Below are 26,063 nucleotides of genomic sequence, written 5' to 3'. Positions count from 1 at the left end.
ATCTGTATACCAGGTGAGTGAGAGTGCCAGTTTGCAACTACACGTACGTGGACACGGGAGGAGGCAGGGGAGAGAGAGTCACAGAGCTTAAAAGATTTTTAAAAACTTAACTCCTTTGGAGCAATAGTCATGGTGCATCTTGAGAAAGACACTCCAGATCAGCATCTTTTCTTGAAACACAGGATGAGAGCCTCTGCTACCGGTTACAGGGACTGTAGGGCGCTGGGTGATGCAGGCAGCCAGTGCCTATTTCTGTCCTGCTACCAGGTTGTTATTCTTTTTTTCTTCCAGCTTTCCTGCATCCCTTCAGACACAGCTCAATCTCAGTTTGTGTTTACTTTATAGATTTCCTTCTTTACTTTCACACTCAAATCATTAGCAATTATCACATGCAAAGAAAGGGGATCCTCAGTACCAAGAAGTCAATGTGTGGAGGTAGCTGTGAAAGAGGAGTCAGCAGCAGCAACTGCAAGTAAGATCCCACTTTGACACAAGAAATTTACCTTGTTAAAATAACTCCTCCTCTATTCCCAGACTGACCAGAAAGGATGCCCGCCAACCCAACCAGTCTATCCACCCCAGAGCTCACAATGGGCACGGCTCTCACGTGGCAAGGAGAGATGCACTAACATCTGCCTTCAGGTATTTCTCAAATCTAGGAGGAAATAAGTCTCAGATCCAGAAGGATCCATTCAGTAATTCCCTGAAGACTGTGTGTAGCTCAGGGATTTCTCCGCCCTCCTATCTCTCACGACCTTGTCACAATGACTGGCAGGTTGGATTTTAGACCAGCGTGTGGCTGTGACAGTGACACACCTCACACCAGAATCGTTTAGATGAGCGGATAAAGCTGTCATTCAAAATCCATCCTTAAACCATCAGCCATCACACATCCAGAGGAAATCGATAAATCCAGTACATGTCCTCCCTGTATGCCTGGAAGAAGTAAAACTTTTGGGTCACCATTTTTCAGAATGGAGAACTTGAGATTTACAGGAGAAACATCACTTGCCCATCGTGCCTCAGCGGCAGCGGTTTAGATGGAAACCAGGAATCCTGATGCCTGGTCCCCAGGGAAAAGACCACTTCATAATAGACTCACCATGACAACACTGATAGAAACTTCATCAACTGCAATCAAAGGCAAGAAAACAAAGGATGAGATGGAGGGAGACAGTAAAAATGACTGACTCGAGATGAGCTGAGCACACATTTTAATGGGTATTTGGACTCCCCGCTGTTGCTGCTGAAAGGCTTCTGCAACAATCTTGGCTTCCCCTTCATGCAGTTACTGAGCTAATCAAACACGATTCAGCCCGGCGCTGGACGGCTGTCCAACAAAAGCCGCAGCTGGTGAGAGGGAAATGGAGTTTCTGAGCAGGACCACGGGGTGGCTGAATGGAAGAGAAGCCCCCGCTCCAGGCAGCATGGGGCAACTGCCAAACGTTGTCGTGCGCCAGCACCATGCCGGAGAGCCAAACCAGCCAACCATGCCAACACCAGAGCCAAAGCCAACTCCAAGGCACACTGGGCAGGGTGAAGAGCAGTGTAGAGACTACATCTGCAAAGGGCTTCCAGACACTTCCTGGCTGGATGGGCATGACAGAGATGCTCATGCACTCTACATCAGCGGCACTGTGATTACTTGGTGTCGTGCTAATAAGGCCACAGGTTAGGTGACCTTTATTTAAGAGCTGTGCAAACTCATGGTGAGAGGCCTTTAAAAACACAGGGACAAAGAAACAGCTGCAACAGCTCAGCCCAAATATCCATATAACCATTCATTCTGCCTCTGACTTAGCAGATACTTGGGTGGAAAAATAATAAAACAGAGATTATAGAGTGAAACTTATCGTGGTTTAAACTCCCAGCTTCCAGCAAGCAACGACATGGGGACTGCCTGACCTGGAGCCTTCGGTGATGTCATTGTATTGAACAGCTCTCAACAGATCTTTCTTTCATTAATTAGTCTAATTGCTTTCCAGACAGTTGTATATCTGGCCTCCGTAATGTGCTTCACAATGTCTCGCAGATGAATGATACATTATATGAAAATGTCCTTTCTTCTGTTTGTTTTAATATACCACTTGATAATCTCATATAAAGTTCCCTAGATCTTGTGTTATGAGAAACAGTGGCAATCATTCCCTATTCACTTTCTTCATTACACTCATGATTGTCTGGATGTATTATAGCCCTCTCAGTCATCTCTCTTTTAAGATGAAAATCACCAAGTCATACAATCTCTCCTTGCACAAAGATCGTTAGAAACCCATGTTCCTGCTTCCCACACTTCCCACCGCCTTCCTGGTTCGACTATATTCATTTTAACTCGACATTATCAAAAATGCCCAGTGTACACAGCATGGGAGAGCACCACAGATCGCCACGTAATGATACTTTCTGTTGTGTTCTCCATTCATTTCCAAGCTATTTGAGGCTTGCAGAGAATTACCCAGGCTGACTTCACCACCTCCTTCCCAACAGCCGGTCACTGAACACCTCGAGGTACAGCTGCCTGTTGATTAACCCTACAAGCATCAGCCCTGAGCTATGCTTGATGTTTTACTACCCTGACACTTAGTTTTGTATATTCCTTCTACAACTCCTTGCAGATTTATTTACTTTTGACAACCCTGAAAAACCCTCTATCACCAGTTACCTTTTCTGCTTCACTCGTTACCCATTTTTAGCTCATTTATAAATACACCAAACACACATGGTCCCATGGGACCCCCCTGGGTGTTCCCTACCCCCATCATAACCCTTTATTTCCTATATTTGAACTAGTTACTGATCTGTCAGAAGACCCTTCTTCTTGTCCCGTGACAGCATAGTTTAAATTCTTCACTATGGAAAAAGTATTAATTCCTCGTTATTAACCACATCATCCACATCACATGGACTTTGGTTAATTTAAAGAACAATAATAGACTTGTGACACCCACCCCCCTCCCCCAGCATGTCATATGCTTTTTTTTCAGTCTATTCTTAGTCATGGTTCAAACGAATTGACAGGTAAAAAAAGTCAGATTTCTGGATTCTATTTCTTGGACCCTTCATGAGTCCAACCAAAAGAAAAAAAAGATGATGATGATATGTTTTCCACCTTTCATTCCATCAGTATCAAGGCCAGTATAAGTAATGAGAGGTACAACAGATTTCATAATGCAGCAATTTCATATCAGAGTTTCTCTGCAGATCTTTCAGTGAATATCACTTTTATGCTCTAAAAGCATTTTTTACTAAACCTTTAGTGGCAGACACTTCAGACAGCTTGTGCCCTTTAGAAAGTAAACTTCCAGGGGAACCTTGTTAAATTTTCATCATTCGTTTTTATGAGGTTAGCAATGTGTTTCCTATGCAGGCTGCCTCACGATTGTTTTGGAATTCATACAACAGATTTAGTAATCTTTTTATTGTTTTTTTTCTTTGCGTATAACTTCCAGTTTTAAATAGTGTTTCTTTACCTTGTTATTTAAGCAGGTTCAGATATTTATTTTTTTTTCATTCCCTTTTGCCATCTTTCAGGACTTTTTTCATAGGTCATATAACTTCACAATAAACCTCTTATATGATATCTTTATGCAGTCTCCAGGATACGTGAAGCACTTTACCTTTGCAGTTGCTCCTTTTAACAAGCTTCCTCATTTTTATGTTGTTTCCACTTTGAAGTTAAACTTCCCTGTAATGTTTATTTATTTATTTTGTTTTGCTTCTACAGGACACTAAATGTGAGTACCATGTGGTCCTGCTTACAGAGCAATGCACTGAAAGCTGTGCCCTGCACCACGTCCCGCAAGTAAATCTAAGAGGAAATCCAGACTTGTTTCTCTTTTAGTGGGTTTACGGGATACGAGCTCCAAGAGTTGTGACATTTCCTCAGTGCATATGAGGCCGCTTGAAGTCTCTCATTACCTCATTTTCTGCCCTCCCAACCTTTTGGATTTCTCTCAGCATGTCACAGTCACTTTCACCATCTTCAAGTGGTCAATAAACCAACCTCAACACCGTTCCCTTCTCTAGGGATACCTTGTCTCTTGTGCACAGATTGACCTTATTTTCTTTCTTTGATTTTTTACTTTCTTTAACATAAAAGCCCGTTCTTCACCAAGTTGGCCTCTTCTATTGTTCCTGTGTGATTTATGCCACAGATGACCTTCCTTCTATCAAGGTTTTGGGCTGGGTATCCTATTAGCATCTTCATTTAAAGCAGAGTACTGGCATGTGCACAGGAGCAAGTATACATTTAATTTTATCTGATTGACTTTACTATTTTCATGTGCCCTCATTAAAAGGGGCATTTGCTGTTTCTTACCTGAATTTTATCAAGTTCCAATCCAACCAATTTTCAAGGATAAAGGCATATTATGACTTCACCTTTAGACAATGAGTCTCAATCTTCATAACCTCTTTCTCAACTAATTTTTATTTAACTGGCAACAGCCAGGCTCCTTCCTGTGTTGGCACCCACTTTTTGAAAATGTTTCCTTATTCCTTATAAACTTTTCCTACTCTGTTTTCTTAGCTATGCATTGAAACACCAGATCTATGCCTGGTTTTGCATTTGAGAAAATGTTTCTATAAAAGTTTTGATTTTTAGCCTGTTATCTTAACACTTCGTGTCTTTCCTCCAGGATTTTCCTCCTACTGCCTCATTGCAACTGGGAGCTGTAGCAACATCCCATTAGTATATTAAACAATACTAGGAAACCTCTGATTCTGGGACAAAATAACATGGTCTGATCACATTCATGTTATTGAACTATTAACTCCCAAAACACCTAGTGGAAATCCTCCCCTGACACATTTAATTCCCAAACATGTCCTGGAATTATTTGAAAGGGCGATAGCTAGCCCAAGCCAAACTATATTCTAATAACTTTGCAGTATAGGTAGTTGTCTTCCACTGCCTAATAAAATTCCCTGATTTTACTACTACAAATATACATTATATAGACCAGGAGCCCAGGAGTCCTCCCATTAGAGTCTCTCTGGATTCCCCATGAGATCTGTCATGTTTCTATCATGAAAGCAAACCTCTGATTATTCCTCGTTGTCCTCAGAAATATAGCTACATGTTTACCTGCTGATCAAACCTCCTACTGTTCAGCTTGCTTCTCTCTGTCACCTGTGATCTTTGCCCCTGAAGACATGTCCTCGGTGCAGGGTGGCCACATGGATATCACCTAGGGGGAGATCTTGTTTATGTGGTTCTTCATCTTTTCTCCAACTGCTAACCACACGTTACAAGGCATTCTTTCCTCTTAAATTATGATTCTAATATCCCTCCCTCTAACCTGGTAGAGGGATTGCTCCATCACGCTGCCATAAGTTTCAACACCGAACTTCCCTGTCATCTCAAATCCTTCCAATCTGACCACCTCAATCCCAAAACCCTACACTTCTCCCTAAGGGCCATGAGCTGCCAGTACCACTTGCACCTACATAACATCTGCCCATGGGACAAAAGCTGATGTTCTGTGCCATGACCCAAAGCCCCACTCTCTTCCTGGAGACTTGGCAAACCCAAGGAGCATTAGGATTGTGCTATCAGCTGGAAAATCTGAGGTCCAGAAGTAACAGGGGTAGGATTAAGGTGGCAGATTGAAGCTCTTAAAATTATGTGTCAATCCTTAGGCGTGTGTTTTCATCTGAGCTCCATGGAGAAGGGATTTATTCCATACAGTCAGCAGAGCCCAGAGAACTGATCCACCTGATCTCTGCAAGAGTTTTGTTCTGTGGACCACATAGACCATATCCAAGATCACCACCTTGTGTTGGCAACTGTGACACAGGAGCTATGGAGAACTTGGCCAAAGCAAAAAAAAGGCTACCAAATTCATATGTTTCAGTAACTGAATGGAGCCTCATATCTACTTTAGGGTGAGATGTGTCTCTTTTTAGTTAGACTCCACGGACTGTACTGATGGGGAGCAGGATTTCCTTGGGCTGTAATGGGGTCTCAGCGCCAAGCTTATATGGAGACACATGCATACACAGACTTGGCAGGTCACAGTCAGAGTCCTAAGCAGAGCTGAAAAGGAACTCTAGCTGTCCCGCACACAAAGCACAGGGGTGGAAAGGGCTGCCTGATCACTCAGTGCTTCTGCCGGCAACCCCTCCATAACAGCTTATACAGAATTGTTACCAAGCTTTATCACAAAACCAGTTATATTTCAGCACTCACTAATGCCAGTGGAAGATTACTTCAGACACTCATTCTCCTCCCAGCTAGAAACCTTATTCTACCTTACACACTAAATGCCTGGTTTATATCCATTCCCTCTTGGGCCAAGGCTATCCACATCTTAAACTCCCTTTCTCATAGGCATCCACCCAAACAGCGGTCCTACCTACCTCTGACAACCTTTGTTTTCTACACTCACTGAGATCCATGCCAGTCTTTTCTTGCCCAAGCAACTCTGCTAGCCCTTCTGAAAAACTCTCTTAGATCCATTTCTTTTTTTTTTTTCCAATGCAGGCAGAAGAGTTACAGAGTCCTAACCTGGTACCTTAGGCAAAAGAAACTCCGTAACATTAACACCGTAAAATGAAAAGTCAACGGAGAAAGACCCCTCATCCACATTTCCATCCTGCAGAGGTACACCTGTCTGTCTACCAATGCAGTGACCCTGTGCCTGCTCAGGAGTCCCTCCAGGGTTATGCCAATGTAACCCTGATCAGATTTGCTGCTCTTCTTATGTCTATTCTGTTGGGAAAAGTGAGCTAACCTTCATGCCAAGTATCGCAAGGCTGGGTAGCTGCAGGAGTGACAGGTGGGACAGCAAATTCCCATCTACTTTCTGAGACATTTTTCACCTGCAAATAGCTCTGACATGACAGAGACAAGTTGCTATTTCAGATATTTAAAGATATGGTACAACACTGCTTGGCCTTAATTTTGGGCTTCAGCAGGCTATTGATTTTTTGATTCTTTATATTATGTTAATGATGTCATGATCATATCAGTGCAGCCGTGTTCTCCTGCAAAGCCCCAGACTGCAATGTTTAATAGACACAGTTAGCATTAATTGATTTTGCTATAACTCATTCTGTGCATGTTTTCACTCTCAAGGGTGGGTTTGTTTGGGTTTTTTATTAACAGTAAATTCCCTAAACATCCACGCAGAGTGAAAAGTCAAAGCATCAAAGCATTTACTTCTCCTCTTAGTTTTTAATTTAGGAATGGGGATAGTGTGGAAGATGTCTTCTCGTCTTCTTCAACGCACCCCAGTCGATCAGAGATAAGTATAACACTCAATAACTGGACTGATGTGCGCCTGAGCATCTCAAGAGGCTGACAAATGATATTCTGTCGATTGGCCAAATAAGCTTATGCCATGGGCCTGCTCTCCTTCCCTTTCGCCAACCCCTTCAGATCCTCCATCAGTTAAAGCCAGGAGGAAATCCTCAAGGTCAGTTTTTTGCCTTCGGTCCTTGAGAGCAGAGAGGGAAGCAGAGAGGGGAGACGCACTGCTGACCTGGCAGTACTAGTAAGAATTAAGTCCCTACCTCACAGAAAATTATGTTCATACCTATGTATACTGTATACTATGTATACCCAGAGAGACTGCAGAATTCAGACCGATACCTGAAAATAAATTTTATGAGTCAATAGAATTAAGATGGAAAAATCGTTCTACTTTATGAGTTACTCATATGCTCAAAGTTACTTGCAAGCTTGTTTTCAGGATTGGGACTGGGTGGAAATGAGGAAGGGATAGGATTGATCAGCTCTCATCCACATTTGCAATTTCTCTTCTCCCTGAGAACAGCACAGAGCGAAAGCTCTTGGCAACCATCCCAACTTCATCCTCCTACTGTTATTAACCAGCTGGCTCTTCAGAGGCACTGGGTGGAAGAGGGCCAGGGAAGCCTGCAAGGAGTTGAGAAAAGCCACCTCTGCCCAGCTACATCTCAGTGGTGGTTCTGACAGAGATGTTCCACCCTGATAACACCTTATCAGGCCAGGCAAGCTCTAAGACACAAGGAACAGATAAAATAGGAAAGTGTTATCTGAACTGAAATCATGCCCCTTTACCCTGCACAAAATAATCCAATGCTTATTTGGCAGGGCTGGTGGGCAAACAAGTCCCTTCCAGGTGGGTGTTGAAGGCAAGATGTGTCTGGCCGCCTCCTCCCAGCTCCTGGGGTGCCAAAGGAAAGGACAGCTCATGGAGGCTCCTCTCCCTTGGCTGTGGCTGAGAAGGTCTGCAGACAAAACCTTCGCCTCTTTGTAGTGAAGGTTTGGGTCTGCAGCAAAATAAAAGGAGATGAGCTTTCTTGTGGTTATCTCCCCACCTCAGCCTTCTGCCATGAGAGTGGGGCCCCTTCAATATCAATGAGAGACTTAAAAAGCCTCACTTCACCCCCTTTCCTTCTCCATCCAACATCAGGCAAGGTGGTGTTTAAAAATTTGAAGCATCTTGGCCTCCTTTCTACTCCTGCTACTGAGGATCAGAGGGAGGGACAAGAAGATGCAACTGGAACCAGAGGAGAGCCTTTTGCAAAGGTTCCTGTCCCAAGGTCCTCAAGGGCCAGTGCCCAGGACCGTCAGGCTCTGCATGGCTTGGAACACATCGTGGCTGGGTTTTGCATGGCACTCCTATTTGCAAGAGAGGGAGATCTACATGAGGTCCTGCCATTTTCTGCTTTACTTTTTCCTCACAGTTCCAGCCTTCTGCCCTCCTCCCCAGACCTAGGAATCAATCAGGGATGAACAAAGGAGAAAAACAGACATATAACAAACACCCCCACCCACCCTGCCGAAACATGCACGTAGCATCTTCACCAAGCTACCAAGGGAGAAGCCTTCCAGACCTGGGTGAGCTAGACTGAGATTATTTGCTTAACATGTCTCAATTAAAATGTAGATCTCCTTTACTGCCTGGGGCCAGAGGGGCAGGAGTCATTGGGAATGAGATACGGGAGGGAGTTTGCTTCATGCCTAGCTATCCTGACTGCCTTAACCCTTCTGGTGCCACCTCTGCTCTAGCAGCCAGACAAGGGCACAGAGTGATTTTGGGTATGTTCGTTGGGTTAAGCAAGGAACTCCATGTGTGTTTGCACCTTGCCATGCCTATAAGGCTCCCTCTGCTTTAATTAAACAAATGCAAAACTTAGCCACTGGTGAGCTGAAATTATTATCTTCATGCTTTATAGCCAGTATTGTCTGGGAGCTGCAGTTGTCAAGTCCAGCCCCCTACAGGACTTCTACAAAGCCACTCATCATCCAAAGTGCTTTAAGGCTTTGGACCTCACAGCTGCCTGTGAGGTAAGGAACTGTTACTCCTCTCCTACAAAGAAGGGGCTAAACTTCAGGGAGATTAAGGATTGGAGTAATTGTAAATTGGGCATTCTTTGATATAGTCATTTCGGTTTCCCCAATAGCTACTAAAAGAAACTTGCACTTCCAGAGGGCAATTCACCCCACCACCTTAAACACTTCAGGGTTACAATGAATGTGTTCAGGTAAAGTCCCTCTCTTCTCTGGCTGCTGAGACAAGAAACCTAGTAGTAGATGACATAAATCCCATCCTTGGTAACTTCTCCAAAATCATGTAAGGTATCTATAGCAGAGCAGGGAAATTAGGCTTTCTCTTGCCTAAGGAAAATTCTGTAACCAGTGGGTTATGCTGGCATCCCTTTCTGAATGTAGCAAGGAGTCCAGAACTTGTTTCTCCCAGTCAGAAGCTGTCCCAGGTCTTGTCTTACGACAGTGCCTCAGACCTTCAGCCCACACCAATTCCCACTTCCTCATGTTACTATCAACCTCTCAGATCCTTTTAGCCAGGTTAGGCAGAATCATCCTCCAGCTCTTCCACTCTGTCCCAGCAGACCCTTCAGCATTTCTGCTCCTCCTCAATGCATTTCTCTGCCTCAACTTTCTCTTTAGTCTGCCATGAGACAATCAACAAAAAGACGTGCAAATTGCCGGTGTTACTTCCTAGGCAGGGAAACAATCAATGGAGGAAAATAATCAGAAATCCACGTTCTCCCCATTACCAGGGGCTGGTGGGCACTGTATTACAGGATCCAGCCATGCCTGCTTGCAGTGGGGCTGCCCCGTGTCCCTGAAGACCATAAAGAAGCCAATATCCAGGGGCAGAAGATATTCACAGCCAACACATCTTCACTGTGAATTTGTCCTCTCCTGTGGGAGGATGGCAAGCAAAAATGTTTTCTTTGAACATCCCGGTTTCTTTAATCCAGCAGTGTTAACCACTCCAGGCTAGCTCTGGCTCCAGGGATGAGACTTTATTAAGAATGCACCCGTTACCCTGGCAGAAATTACTTGGTCTTATCTATTGGGCATTGGAACAGGAGGCAAGAAATGTTGTTCCATGTCCAGATCTGCCACTCATCTCCCACGTAACTGCAGCCCTGGCAATGCACTGTTTTTCCCTGCTCTCCTCTGTGGCTGAGCTGTGCTGGTGACCCCAGCGGAGAACTGCAGCCAGCTGACACCCAGGCTTGTTCTTCACTACTGGGGCAACTGATGGGGTTCATTTGCAAGATGTGATACTTGAATGTTGTGTTGTACATGGGGGAGGGACTTCTATATCTCCCGCAATGGCTTTGTCTGGTTCCTGTAATTCATGGAGCTAAAACATCTGTGTCTGCCTTGGTAGATGGTTCCCGGTATTGATGGTATGCTATTCAAAAGCTGCTGAAGGACATATCTGAAGTGGAAAACAATGGAAGACAAGATGTTCAAGAAAAGAGAATGTTGATTTGCTCAGATCCACTTGCCAAACAAAAGAAACATGTATATTGCTGGGGATAGGAAGGAAGAAGAGACTACGCTGGCAGCAAAGCAAGAAGAATCCCACAAAAAAAATAGAAAGCCTCACAGCAGGATAAGATAATTAGCTTCAACCTCAGAAGGTCCTGTGAACTCACACAACCTTACCTTCAGGACCACAGTACTACAAGGAAGGGAGGTAAAAGCTCCCCAGTACAGAAGCCGACTGGGAAAAGTTCTACCTCTGCTTTGGTGAATGAGTTGGAGGGAGCAAGAGGGAGAATTAGGGGCTGGAGACACACATGCTGGCGGCACAGGGGGATATTTGGTGGCACGTCTCTGAATGTGGGAGTGTGCAACAGAAGAAGAACTTATGGACACAAGTTGCTCTTGGGGACGTTCCGATTGGACACCAGAGGGAAATTTTTCACAGTGAGGACAGTCACCACTGGAATAATCTCCCCAGGGAAGGGGTTGACTCGGCCACGTTGGACACCTTCAAGAGTCGAATGGACAGGGTGCTGGGCCATCTTGTCTGGGCTGTGCTCGTCCTAGAAAGGTTGGACTAGATGGTCCCTGAGGTCCCTTCCAGCCTGGGATTCTGTGATGATGGGTGTACACAGATCCATGGAGCAGGTGAGTTTGGATAAAGACATACCTTAAAGGTTTGCCGTAATTTTCCTGAGGAGGAAGAGCTTCCTGATCCTCCCCCCATGTTCCCTTCTGAGACCTGTCATAGGTCGAGGATGATGAAATATCACAGAAGAAACAGTGGAAGGCAGCTGTGCCCCCACCCTGGGGAGAGGTCCTTTTGGCACGCCATTTTCCCTCATTGGCAGATCATTGGCCACAGAGGCACCAGGGAGCACCTGACAGCAAGACAGAGAGCAATTCCCTACAAACATCCCAGTGACTGAGACTAAGTTTCCCAAACCATCCATATATCATGGCACTCACTGAGTCTATGCTGGAGCGTGGCACAATCTTGCAGTAAACCCTAGACCTGCTTTAGTGCAAATTAGGACCTTGGAGGACTTGATAATTCATGGGAGGAGTGAAACTGGTCAAGTTGCAAAACCCAGACCTGGGGTTTGGCCACCCTGAGAATATGTGGGGAGAGGGCATCCCAAGCTGCGGTGGGATCTATTTTGTTGCCCACTTACAGGGGTCTAATGTCACTTGAGATGTCCTCAGGACCCCAGCTGGTCCTCATCTTATCCTCCAGAGGGAATGGGTCTCCAGTAGACTCTGCCATATTTGCCAACCCCAGGTGAACATCTCAGATACCCCAGGCACTCCAATTGCAGCAAGCAGCATAGCTGGCAACTGAGTTGAGTTCTTTGCATAAATAAAAGCACCTATATTTCTAATTCTCCTTGTACATTCGCCACACATCTGTGTTTAGGCACCTGACCTAAGTCCTTATGTTGCCCCCCTGTGCCTAGGTTTCCTTGCTGGCTCTGTCAATCTCCACTTTATAATCTAAGTCAGGCTACACTCCTTCCCTGTGGCAGCCCCCGGAACTTTGCATCTCAGCTCCAGGGCACACCTGACAAGCTTTCTAAGCTGATCAGGGTGGTCATACAGCTTCCCCCGTCCTTCTTCCCTCCCTGTTACCCTAGATACCGTGGGATATCTAGACATGCTACCCACCAATGTGTAGTGCCCCACAGCAAAGGCAATGCTGAGATGCTGAAGGTGTGTCCCCTGTCAGGGAACCAGAACACAGGAGCTCCTCTAGAAGACCCCCAGATACCACTGAGCACAATTATCCCTTTCTCTTTGCATGTCCTAGCAAATGAGACCCACCCATGGCAGACTGTGTGCTGTGTTTCACATCGGAGAAGAAGAAACCCCAGAGATCTTTCTCTGCAAAGGCTGAACTTTCTGCAGTGCTAAACCTAAGCCGCTAATGTTTCTGTGATGGAGACAAATCCCAAGTAGGACACCTAACTCAAAAGGCTGCATCAGGAGAAAGCTTCTGCTGGAACCCACTGCACAAACTAATTATCTTCCTGCCCCTCCCCACTGCCCTCTAGCAAAATAAGCTAATCAAGGAAGAAGATTGTTATCAAAACACATTTACCACACGCCTGTCTCCTATGGTCCACAGTACCCAGTGTTGTCCCTGAGTTGCCTCAGGCAGGCACAGCCACCGAGATAATCAACCTGTGAAGGGCACAGCACTGCCCTGAACTGCTAGGTAGACCAGAGCAGCAAAAGCACTCCCAAAAGGGACACGATGGCATCTAGGGAATGGAAGGACATCAGCAGTTTTGGACACACAACACGCAGTACAGCGATGGGTCGGCTCTCCAGGACTAGTGATCGGCTGCTCTGCTCAAAGGGACAGGGTTGGTTCAGAGCGGTTTATTCAATGTCATCACCAATCTGTAATGAAATGGGATTCCCAGGAGCCTCTGTTTCACTCGGGGCTTTACCACCATCAATAGGCATGCTCCCGGTCCCGAGAATTTCCTCCTACTCTCTAGACTAAGAGCCCCGATCCCATTTCAAAAGGCCATTGGAGAGCTGTCACATTTGGGGCTATTTCCTCTGCTCCAAAGGAGAGGCAATGCCTAGGTGTGAAAGGATGGGTACTTTAGCTATACCGCAGCAGACAGATTAAAGATTATCCAGGCTCAGTGCAGAATGCTTAATGGGCCAACGTCACTCTACGGAGCCCCCCTGCTGTGTGCTTCCCTCTGTGCGAAGGCTGAAATGCCATCTCCAGTTTCAATAACTACCTGAGAAGAAGTGGGAATCACTCTGTGCCAAGGCCAATTGTGGGAAGATGACGCCACTTTCCCTTGCTATCAGATGGAGAGGTTCACAGGCCATGTGCACGGCTGTCTGAGCGCCAGGTGTGACCGAGGAGGAGTCAAACCAAGCACTGTTTGGAGACAAGGCATCTTGACAGCTGGTTCACTCCTACCTTTGCCACCATTGACTGGCAGTGCTAATGCTGCCAATCAACTGATTGCAGACTTTCAAACCAAAGGAAAGATTTCAGATTTCCTGCAATTATTTTTTCCCCCCATCATTTATGTTTTTCTCCCCATTGTGTGTGAACAGCACGTATTTGGCAACCTCCTGTTGCGATGAGAAATGGCCCCAGATACCTCAGACACACAGGGGTATTGAACATAGCAACTGGAATAGGTCTGAGTTTCCCCTCCGATGGGGACGATCAGCTCAGCTAGCTGCAAGTTTCAAAGGCAATGCAGGATTTGAGGTGGAAGCCATTTGCTCGTCACGTGGCTGATCCACCTTTAGGAGGACTAAGACAATTGTCATGTACCTTTGACATGTAGAGGGTCTCCTGGGTATTTAAAGGCACCACAAGCTGACCTGTGGCAAGACAATGCTAAGGCAGGAAAGGCTACAGAAAGCTCTTCCTATAAAAAAAAGTCCCATCCATGATTGGGAAAACTTATTCATCATGCCAGGAAAATGCAAAACACCTGAAAATTAGTACCTTACTGAAGGGGCTCTGGTTTGCACCTTGGGGCGTAACAGCATGGGGAGTACAAAGCAGGGACAGCTGAGGCCCTGGTTTGTAATGTAAGCTGAGGGTCTATAGCATAGCAAGCCCCTGCAGGAATCAGTAAACCACTCTTTTTTCACTCTCTGTTAGAGCTCAGAGCAGTGCAGGACTGAATGTGATTCCACCCTCCTGCCCTGCTGGGTCCCTGAAGCCTGAACCGTACAGCCCTTCCCAGTGCCCCTTCCCCACACAGCACTTGAGATATCCTCCCTCCCCTGCACAAGTGGAGGAAAAGGCTGGGAAGGAAAAGAGAGGAGCTGAAGAGGAAAAGAAAGAAAAAAACCTCAACCTGAAAGACAGTCACAGTCTTTCAGACGGCAGAAAGTCAAACAAGCAAAAGACCCTTCAGAAAAGGTCTTATTGCAGCATCTGTAGGCGGCTTAGGTTACCCGAGACTCTCTAGTGATTCAGAAGACTTTGACCAAGAAAGTTAAAGCCAGGGACGATCAATGAGCCTCTGCAAGCAGCGTGGCATCAGGTTACCTGCTGAGACGAGACAGCAGGAGCTGCACTTTCTAAATTTTTCTTTTTTTTTTTTACTGGTTTGGCAACGAGTCTGAGCATGGATAACAAACCTCCCTCCCCCTCCACACTAATCCCTCATTCCCTAGAAAACAACTTGTTTAAGTGCCTTTTTTCCCTTATATCGAACTAGAAATGAGAATTGTAATTTCTGGGTACTCAAGTACCCTGCAGCTACAAGGCAGATGGGAAGAGCTGGAGAGCAGGAGAACGTGGGGCGCAACTTCCCAGAACCTGGGGTAGGTGTCTGCATAAACCCCTTGTGAACAGGGCTGTTCTTTTGTGGGGAAACCAAACCACTTTCATATGGCTTCTCAAGTGTCTCACAAACACCACCTCCACTGCTGCAGCTATCCAGTTAATCCATGGCATCTCAGACTGAGTAACTGTGCATACCAGATTTTGGTCATCCCTTGACCAACCCAGAGCCCACCAGAGGGATCCAGGAAGGTGGCTGGTATGGCCCATACCTAAGAGACCTCTGCCATTGCTTCTTCATGGCCTGAGGATGCCTGCAGGAGGCCACTGCCTCCTATTCCCATAGTTCAGGAGTAGGGGGGCCTCTCCCAACCTGTGCTCTGCAACTGGGGTGCAACTGGGGTGCAAAGCCAACAGAGCCAGCTGGGATCCCTAGGTGAGGTTCTTGGGTGCCAGCAGGACACACAAAGGACATGCGGCTCCTCACAGGTGAGCAGAGGAATGCAAAGAGCAGAGCCAGCTCCTGGCTCTCCTACCTCCAGGTAGGACAGACTGGGGATGCTTAAACAAACCCTCTTCCCTCCACAGCAAAGGTTAGTTCCTCCAGACCAACAGCGTTTGTTGACGGCCTGCTTTGCTCAGTCTGTAGAGCTGGTAAAGACTTTTGGGGAGAAATCACTGATGCCTAAAGATTTCATTTTAATGGGGAGAAAAAAAAAAAAAAAAGGAATGCTCCCCTTCAGAATGACTTTTTTATTTTGAAATTTTAAGCAGTTTACTAAAACCTGCAATAAAATCCCAGAATAAGAACTTCTGAGTTCTAAATGAATCATCCTCCAATTACTAAATGGTACCAGCCCCTTCTAAAATGGCTTTCAAGAATATTTTTTATTAAAAATATAATTGGCCCACAACAAGCTGGGGAAAAAAAAACCATTTTGAAATATCACAAAACCTCCCAGAAAATGAGACTATTTTCCTCTCTGATTGCAACTTATGACCTACTGGCCAAGGAGTCCCCATAGCAGCAAAGCCAGATCCCAGAGCAGAAGGAGGCTGGTGCCAATGGGCTGCAACCTCCCTTAAGGACAGCTTGTGCATGTTTCACTATTCATCCCAGAATTAGAGAGAGGCTACATGAGGATAAAATGGGGCAGCACAACCAAAATATAGAAGGGGCAGCTAAGACTACGGAGCCTGGAACAGCTCCCTCTGCACCTAGCAAGGCCAGCATATTTCCTTTTTATAGAGGGTTGCCTCTCCCTAAAGGGATGATGCTGCTCTTCTGCCCCAAATATCCATTCTGCTGGCAGCTGGGGTGTTAAGCACCACCCAGACATACTGTGCAGGGATGAAAAGCGGCACGGTCACCACGTGCACATGGGTCAGTGCTTGTGCATGTCTGCCCTGGAGCTGGTGCTGGGCCAGGCAGGGATAGAGAGGGCTCATTCAGCTGCAGAAGGGTTTATCCCTTCTCTGGGGGGCAAAAAACATCCCCTGTCTCTGCCCTTCTGCATGTAGGGGGGAAAGGAGGTAGAGGAGGGTAAAATTTTAGAGACGGAAGAAACTTGCTGTGGGGTTTGGGGTGGTCAGATATTGGAGAACATCTTTGGACACTGCTGCATCTGACATGGGAGGAAGCTGCAATTCATTTCAGGCTTGGAGAAAACTTTGCTCTGCTCTCATGCCTCCCTGCAGCCCCCCATTTGGGCTGGTGACATTGCTGTGACCTTGCAGCCAGGAGTGTCTCTGTGCCAGCTATTAGCTTTTCAGCCTGGTTTCTCCCCCCGCCTTGCTCCCACCCCAGCCCTTCGCCCTCCCCTGGAGACCCATGCAGCAACTGAGCGCCACATTTTTCAATTTACACCAGCTAAATGATTCATTGCCGCCTAAAGAGGCCTGAACAGAGCCCAGGAGGGGAGCTGAGCTAGAACAGAGAAAGGGAGGGAGGGGACAAGATCAGGGCTAAAGATACAGAGATGAAAAGCTCTGGTGACCTGCTCTATATCAGTTCCCCTCTTCTCCGGGCAGAAGCAAATCAATCCTCCCCCCTTCTTTTCTCCTGCAGCCGTCTGTGGGTCTGTCTGTCTCTTTCTCTCTCAGAGACTCAAGTTTCTCAGTGTAAGGTTAGGACAGCGGAGCCATGGAAATCGATTCCTGAGCCCTGGCACACTGCCCTGTGCACAGGCAGCCCAGCTCCACCGTGAGACGATGGATGGAGAGCTGTCCCCAGGCATCCCCAGACCTCTCACATGGCGGGACCTGAGGATAGTTTGGAAATGGGGGTCTGGGGAAAAGGGTCTGCATCAGCCCTTGAAGTGCAAATCAGAATGAGAGAGACCCACTTGAAAGAGACAAAAAGATAGATGCTCTACCCCACCTGTCAATTTTCACCTGTCTCCCAGTCTACCAGTGTTCCTTTTGATGGTTTTCACTGGAGGAGAGAGAGGAGTGAAAGGCATGGCTTTGCCCACAGGTAAACTGGTTCCCAGTACCACTCTACCCCAGGTCTTTCACAGCTCGACTGCCTCTCCCATCCCTTCCACAAAACAGCTCCCACATCAGCATGGCTGGATTCAGCTGTGCACTGCAAAGCCCATGGGATTCCTGGCTGGCAGGGAGGGGGGAAGGGTTAACACTCACGAGGGGAAATGCTTATGGCACATTTCCCCAGACATCCTTGTGCGGGAGCCATTGACGATGTGTCCCACTTGAGGAAAAGTCTGTTAATGAATCTTAAGGGGTTCTGATGTGCAAAAAATGATAAGGGACTCAGTATTATGGCACTCTTACCCTGAATATCCTTCATAGCCAAACCTTGTTGAATGGAATGTAATTGGCTCCTCTGATCTCAGGGCTGCCTAAGAGGATGAGGAAACTGAGACCCAGAGAGGATCACCTGAGGCTGCACTGAAAAAACCTTCCAAACAAGGGCTGGAAAACAGATTTCTTGACTGCCATGGAAACTATGGGGAAGGAAAACACTGGAGTGGGCTTCAATAACATTTGCCTTCCAACTGCTTTAGAAAAATCCACAGGGAATTGATCTCAGTGACCCTGCTGCAAGGTATGTAAATAAAAGGTAAATAAATCTCTTTTCCAGATAAGAAAACAGAAGTTAAGCGACCAGGGAAAGGAGGGCACAGGTATCCTGCCATCAGCCAGGTCCAGACCGTAAAGCCAAACCTCCTCGTGAAAGGCTCGGTCTGGACAGGGCTTTCTTGTTCTAACTGAGCTGGTGCTGCCGCCCGCACTCGTCACCAGCCATCCCATTTCTGACACTCCTTCACAATGAGCTGCTGGGAAATCTGCAGTTGTCTCTGCCCCTTTTATCTCCTTTTGGGGATTTATTGCTGGAAATGTTGATTGCTTGTTGCCACTGACCCTGGATGGCAGGAGATGAAATATCTAGCATTGCTGTGATACAATCAATGGTCAAATTCATGCTTTCCTATACTGCTCGCATGTAGTCTGTGCTGTCCCTCCATTGACAGCAAAGCATACAGTATAGGTTGTTTGCAGTATAAAATAAGACAGAAACATACTATAGAGCTGTATGCCAATCGGAAGTATTCTCATCACCAGGGTGAAAGTTTCATGGGTCCATGCCTGCCAGACCACAACTCAGGACTCATTTTACAAGGTTTCCCTGAACAATTCCAGAGCCTGAGTCACTTTTTTAGACAAGTTTTGGGATGGATCACCTAGATCTGATCTGAAATTAAGCAGGCTGTTGCAACTTTTTGTGAGGGTCACAGAAGCTAAAGTGCGTCCACAGACGGTTGGAATATGGTACGGATTTGTTCCCTTTTGTCCTGTTCCAGAAAGATCTAGCAAAGAGGGTTGCTTCAGCTGGATCGCTGTATCCACCAGGAGATTTTGCAATGCAACAGGAAGAATTCAGAGGTAAACTCAGCAGGAGAAGACAGACACACTGCAATAGCAGGGTCCATCAGAAAAACCCTCCATCGCTGCCAAGGACACTGTGAGACTTGGAGTGACAGCACCCTGCAGAGCCACGCTCAGCTGGAAACGTTTGGTTAGACAGATCCAATGCACTTTCCAGCCACTGTCTCTGCTGAGAGGCTCTTGGCAAATGAGACCACCCTGCCACTCATAGCCAGGAGCCCAGCCAACCTGACACCTCCCTCTCCGCAGCTGTGGCAGAGGGCTCTCTGCAGGAGGGAATCGCTGGCAGTGAAGGCTGCAGAGAGGAAACTTCAAGATCAATAGCATCATTAAGAAACCGACAGAAAACAAAGCCAGTGAACTAATCTTCCACTCATAAGGTCACCTGGATCCGGTGCTCCTTGCAAGGCACTGGATAAGCCGGTACTGTAGAATGGTGAAATGAGGTCCCCTTTTGGTCTGTTATACCAAAGCCCAGGAATGTGGGTATAGACAAACTTGCTTTGCATCCTGGCCAGATAAGCCAAATAAGCAGTTTGGCTCATTTGTGCTCATTTGGCACAGCTGAGTTGACCCACACAGGACAAACGCTCAACGTCAGGGTCAACATTTTCCCACAGTGACCATACAAATCATAAGATCCCCTTGAAATCTAACTTGGAGTGGAACCCACGATGCTTACAGAGACCTGTTTCCTCTCTAAGGGCCATGGAGGTCATGACAAGTCTGATAGAGGAGAAGTTCAAGTCAGCAGTGGCAAGTTGGAGGTGCTGAGACAAGTGTCTGAGCCAGGCTGCCAGTCAGAGCCAAACTGTCTTAAGCAATGGAAACAAGAAGGTGGTTGTCATCCAGAGAAGAGCTGCTGGAGGGTTTGATTCAAAGCACATCAGGGTGGACAGGTGTTTCCCCGGTGCAGTCAGCAGACTGTGGATCAGGTGGTTGAGGAGATCGGACCAGTCTCTACCACCCTTCTCTTCCAAAAAATGCTCTCAGTTAAACAAAGTCTCCTCCAGCAAGTCCCAGAGACCTTTCTGTCTGTACCTGGGTGACTCGTTGGCTCAGCCAGGGAATGAGAGAGCATTTTGCACCTCTGCCATGTGTTAGCACAGCTGTTGAGGGAAGACGGCTGGGGGAAAAGCAGGGCTGGGATGGTGGCAAACACCAGCAGGTACTTACGTGTTGTGAAGAACACACCAGCCACAGTGAGGGTCGCCTGAGCCCAAGCACTCGCTGCAGGTCTCGTACTGGTTACACGACTCCACAGGCACCCGAGTGAGCTGCAGGAGGAAAGGGGACAACCTGTCAGGTTTTTCACAGGGCTCTGCAATGCCCATAACAACTTGACGGAGGTTCCACCCTCCCTGTCCTCTTCCCCTGCTGCTTGTCCTCCCAGAGGGACATCTCTGCAGAACTTGGCAGGCCTGGGACAGACAGAGGGATGTGGCTGCAGATTGCTCCAGTGTTCAGCCTGGTGCGATCCCTGCCCAGATCAGCACTCGACTTGGGGCGACCCCTGTTGATATCAGCACCCAACCTGTGACTTTCCCCTCTTTCCCATGGCTTTGACATTTCATTGCTAGATGACCTCACTTGCACAGTTTCACAGGGAACCAGCAAATCGGGCAGGCTGTGTGCAGACTGTGGTTACCTGGTGCCTTGAGACAATTAAACAACGTGTGATCTTCTGCAATGAGTTAAACTCACAGGATCTCAATGCTCTCCCACACTCTGGTTGTGGACCCTGTTGCTTTCTGGCTCCCTGTGAGAAATGAGGCCTCAGGATGTCTTTGTCAGCCTCCCATGGCCTCCCACACCACCACTGGTCCCAGGAGAGTGTTAGCTCCACTCCCCATTGCCTGTTCGCCTTTCCAACCATGAGTTGTCCCATCCCCAGAGAGGTTGCTCCAGCAGGAAAAAACCAAAGGCTTCCAGCCTGGGTATTGAACGAGCTTGCTGTCACCCTGACTTTGCAGCTCAGAAGGCATTAGAGGTGGACCTGAAACACCCATCTACTGCCAAAATACTGCATTTTATTATCTTTTTTTTTTTTTCTTCCTTTTTAATTAAAGTATTTCAGTCAGAGATTTCAAAGACAGAAAGGACTGCCTAGCCTGACCTCTTGTCTAACAGACCAGAGCCTTTTGATTCCTGTTAGGTTTTGTAAGCCCCTTGCTTCTTTTGAAGCCAAACATACAATTTGGGCCCAATGACCTGATAGTCTCTTTTCCATTGAATAAACTTCAGAGAGCTTCTATAATATACAGTTGATTGCCAGTGCTTTCGCCCCAGCTCATGTCAGCAGGGAGAGTTTATTCCTTCAGAAGATGTAGTGTGGTATTACCCTGATGAAACAGCGCTGAGAACTGCCAACTATAAACTGCAGAACAGTTACTCATGACAAATGACAAGGGAATATACCTGCATCCTAGTGACAATTTTTAACTCGGTGCAACATTCCAGAGAGTTTGAGCTGTGAAGTGACAGATTAAGATTCATTCTGATTACATCTGTAAATGAACTAAGAACTGGATTTTATATATAAATATATATCAGGCAAAATTCCAGCTATTTATTAAGACCTTTTCTGTTTGTATCAGAAATTGTCTTCTTAACCCCTGTACAGGCACCCCACATGATATCGATAGTCTATGAGCAAAAGCTGAAAATCTGTATTTTTACCTCTGGCAGGTGGCAGTAGCTTTAGAAAACTTCAGATAGAAATACGATGGGATTTATTTACCATTGTACCACTGTCTGTGTGAAGTCACCCAAAGAAACCAACTGCAGTTACCTAAAACTTTTAATGAAAAAGGGAGAATGTGAAAAAAAAGACAACACACAAAACCCCCTTTCTCAGATTGAATCTATTGCCATGAGCATAAGAACATAATCAGGACAGACCACAGAGCAACAAAAATGGGAAGATCAAAACAGGGAGGGAGTCACTCAAACTTCTGCAAGTATCAAGAAGCTTCAAAGGTAAGGTGGCTTGGCCATGAATGCAACTGTTCCATCTTCCTTAAGCTCCGGGTCAAGAAGGTATCAACTGTTCATCAAATATAAATTGTATGCTCCAGGATTTCACCCAGTTAGACTTACATTGCACCCAATAGTCTGTGTTGCATCCAGCTTCTGAAGACACAATTTTTTACAAAAAGATATCAAGGGCTGGAGACCTTATAATTTCATATATTCACCATTCCCGCCTTTTATTTCCACCTGAGAAAAATATATTGCGAATTATTTTCCCTCGATCCCCTCTAGCTTGACCATGTCTGCACTGTGAACATCAGAATACTTGCAGAAGAGGCAGATAATTTAGTTTTGAAAGACAGTAAATCTGCCATTTCTCAATCCAGATGCAATTGACTGTGTAATCTCCACCTTGTAATTAGAAATTTGTGAACACAGTGAGATTGGCTATGCAGTTCCTATCCAAACTACCCTCAGTTTAACATATGGTGCTGTTCGATTTAGCCTCATTAGCTGTAGATAGTTTTTCGGAACCTCAGTTTCTGAGCTAGTTTACATCTGCCTTATAGAAGTGAGCCTTGGTTAAGAAGTTTAGATCAGAACATGCACTTTTCCAACACCTAGGGATGGTGGGTTTGAATGGTCTGAGTCAGAGTCCACTTGTGACTATCACATATGTACAAGAAAGAAGTGCTAGAGGACTGAAATTTGCTATTTCTTTGCAAATTGCTACAAAAAGAGTAGAAAAAAGGCAGTCTCTGTAGTTTTCTTTTTATTAGTAGTAGTTATTATTATTTAATTAGCTGTCAAAGCACATCCAAGCTCCTTTCACAGGCAGGAGGAACCTACAGGGACTCCAGATCTTCATTGTTACAGAAACGCTTCCTTTTCAGTGTATTTAGGGCACTTGGACTGTATAGGATATAGTTTGTATGTTGTGTAGGAGCACACCTTGCCAGCGTTGCTGTCCCAGAGAGCACAGCTATGCAGGATGAGTCTGCGCCAAGCTACATCCCACACCCTGTCAAGCACACCAGAGTAGTAGGGGTCCTGTGTCAACATTTGCATTGTTATGTGTTATTCCTGCTATATGAGACCTTTTACGAGTTCACTTCAAGTAGCTTTATTGCAAAATTAATTAAAATTGTACCACGCTGATAAATGTCTTGGTCTGTAAGCGTCAGACCTTCTAATTAATAAAGGAAGAAACTACAAAAAACAAAGGAGCTGCGACTGAAAAGAAAGCCACCTAGGGGTCGTCAGCTGAAAAGAAAAAGAACATCAAGCAAATAAGACACATCAGAGGTCTTATTTTCCTTTGGAACATAAACTGTAATTAATTCAGCTCAGCTTTCCCAGTTGAAAGTTTTGAGAACTGACTGTGCCCCCTGGGAGCACTCAGCTTTTTATGCTGCCCCGAAAATATCTGAAAAAGAGAAGTCCATGCAGCCTCCCAATTACAGTGCCCTGGCATTATTCACAACGATGAAGGGACTAGACAGCACTGAAGGCTGAAATCTCCATTGCAAACCAGACTGTGACTGCTCCTTCCATCCCTTCTCCATCCTTGGAAAGCCTAATGAACTTTTCAAGGTAATTTCCCAGCCTTGGTGAGGCTCCCTACTGCTGGTCTTTCGTTGGGTGGAACCTGGATTCAGCACTCTGCAGCAAATATAACCAGGGTTTCAGCAGACAGAGGATTAACAAAAGCAAGGTGTCCTTCATTTTGGGGCACTATGAGCCAGGTTAGAGTCATTTATGTTCCTGCAGTGGTCACAGTTTAATCCATATTTTGGCCTCACTGTGCTATAGCAATATACGGATGTAAGAAGAGACTGCTGTTGTTTTAAAGGCTTATATCCCATATGTGATGAAGCACATATCCCCATTTTATCAATGAGAGCTGAAGATGAAAGTGAGGTCTCATGTAGCTGAAGTAGGTGTTGCCTAAACGTCTTTGAAGATGTGGGCTTAAAGCATCTGAGAAAGTTCATGCAAGAAGTCCAGGAAAGACCTGATTATTGAACACTAAGTTATTAAGTACAACATATTTAGACTTTGGGTTCATTGAAATATTGAAGAAATTAAGGTAAGGTTCCTGTAGATCACTGTCCACGCACCTAATGGACACCTAGGAGCTGCTGTGCTTCCAAGGCTCTGCCCACAGCAGACCAGAGGAACAGATGATCTCTGATCATCTCCAAGGTCAGCAGTATTTCTGGAGCATCCAGCCCACTACAGGATTTCCAAGATCACTGCTGTGCAGTGGAGGGTGTGAAAGACCCAGGAGCCTCACCACTAGCACCTTGCTTGAACGGGAGAGACCAAAGGGTCAGGACCTGTGTCCCTCAGGCAGCATCATCATCTGGACTGTCCCCTACTCACAGCTATGTGGACAGAGATGCAATCCCAGAGGCAGGGTTGGACATGTGGTAAGTGAATCTGATGTTCTTCTCAAGGGCAGGAAGAAAATGATGCGCAGGTCCAGCTGCCGTAGCTGCAGCAGGTTTTGAAGAGATATTTCACTCCATCAACACATTCATTCACGTGTCCCCAAAGAAATCATTCATGAGTTTCTGGCTCACAAGGACATATTGAAAAATCTGGCAAAATCTGCAAACTGCTGTACAGTCCAGAGCTCACCTGCTAGATATAACTTCAGGGCTTTTCACACAACACCGGGGCCGTCCTCACCTCTGATCCAGCCTAAATTCCAAACTGGAGCTTCTCCAGCTCCCAGCCCCACCTCCACCCTCTATTTCTAGTATGAATGAGTTACAGAAAGTCATTTAAAACAAAATGATTGAGGTTTTGGGATCTGATAGACAGTAACAGCTAATCCTGTTAGAAATTTGGCTCCTGCTTCTGCCATTATATATTCACAAAAGCTCCTGCTATATGCTCAGTCATAATTTTCTGGCTTCCATTTTTCACTTTTTTATTTCAATATACATTACTCTTTTTTTCCCCTTTAACTGCCAACATTGTGGTCAAAACCTGAATCATTTCTCAATCTCTGCTCTTATAATTGGATGTTAATACAGTGGCGGGATTTATTCAGTCTGATGGACTAAGTTAATTTAAATGTACAAAAAGGCATCTTAAGTAGCCAATTTCCTTCCCAACAGTCAAAAGATACATTTCCAAAACACTGAACACTGACTCTGTCAAACCGTGTGGGTTCTATGAATGCTGCTATCTTTCAAGACTCAGCCAGCCCTGAAAAACTGCAGGAAGATTAAGAGAGGAGCTTATTTGATTTCAAAGCCTTGAATAGAGTGTTCATGACAATACAGTTTATTAAATACAGCAAGGCAAAAAACACCTAAGAGACCACTGGTGGAACCAGATTCTGCACCCTTAACAGAGTCAGGGAGGATGTTCGGTCACCTGCACGGCATCCCAGGATGCCAATTTTAATTTAGCCTGGATTATGGACAAAGGGACCTTGAATTCTTCTGTCATGTTTGAGATCCGGTGCTTCATCCACCCAACCTACAAACTCAGCAAAAAGCAGGAACACAGGAAAGAAAAGCCTGGGGAGCTGAAGCCTGTCTTAGTTGTACTTGTAAGAAACAGGACTCACACACGTGCATATGGCTGTAAAACTGTTGGGAGAGGAGATGTTCCTGCAGGGATGGAGATGAGGATCTGGGTTTGATTCCAGCCTGCCACTCCAGCATGGTAAGTAAATAACTTGCCAGTCCCGCTGGGGCAGGGAATGTCATTTCTCATCAGACACCCCCCACATCTTCCCCTTCTTTGTAGCACTCTTCCCAGTAAATCCATGCCTACATACTTGGAAAACTGGAGGCTTTAATTAAGAGGAGTTAATTGGAAGCAGCAGCAGCTGTCAAGGACAAATGACACAATAATTAGACTGGGGGTCAGTATCCCGCTGTGTGGCAGGGTAAATTACCTGTCCAAATATACTTGTTCACAAAGGGCTTCCTACCTACAGTTGTGTGCGTGCTGCTTCTCCTCCTCTCCCCTTTGCTGCACCGAGCTGCCCTGCACACCTTTGGCGAGAGACGCCTCTACTGTGGCATTGCCAGAGTAAACCCCCAGCCACAATCACATACCACTCACACGGACAGAAGTAAAACGAGAGTTATAGAAAGATTTGATGCCCACAGCCTCTGTGCCAGAAGCCCCAGAATCCTTTAG

The 26,063-nt window shown here is 46.0% G+C and overlaps 1 protein-coding gene across 4 annotated transcripts in view; it reads right to left on the bottom strand.

The window, feature by feature from the left end:
* The window catches only part of PLXNA4 (plexin A4), a 460,966-nt gene that overhangs the window by 139,316 nt on the left and 295,587 nt on the right, over window positions 1-26,063 (bottom strand). For all 4 annotated transcript variants that reach the window (XM_064442386.1, XM_064442376.1, XM_064442394.1 and 1 more), the window contains one exon: window positions 20,100-20,200. In XM_064442386.1, coding sequence (XP_064298456.1) covers window positions 20,100-20,200 — 101 coding nt within the window. The remainder of the gene's footprint in view (window positions 1-20,099; window positions 20,201-26,063) is intronic.

The sequence above is a fragment of the Phalacrocorax carbo genome, chromosome 1 (assembly GCF_963921805.1).
Source record: "Phalacrocorax carbo chromosome 1, bPhaCar2.1, whole genome shotgun sequence".
NCBI classification, from domain to species: domain Eukaryota; kingdom Metazoa; phylum Chordata; class Aves; order Suliformes; family Phalacrocoracidae; genus Phalacrocorax; species Phalacrocorax carbo.
The sequence above is the reverse complement of the archived record's forward strand: the minus strand, read 5'-3'. Positions and strand labels throughout refer to the sequence as shown.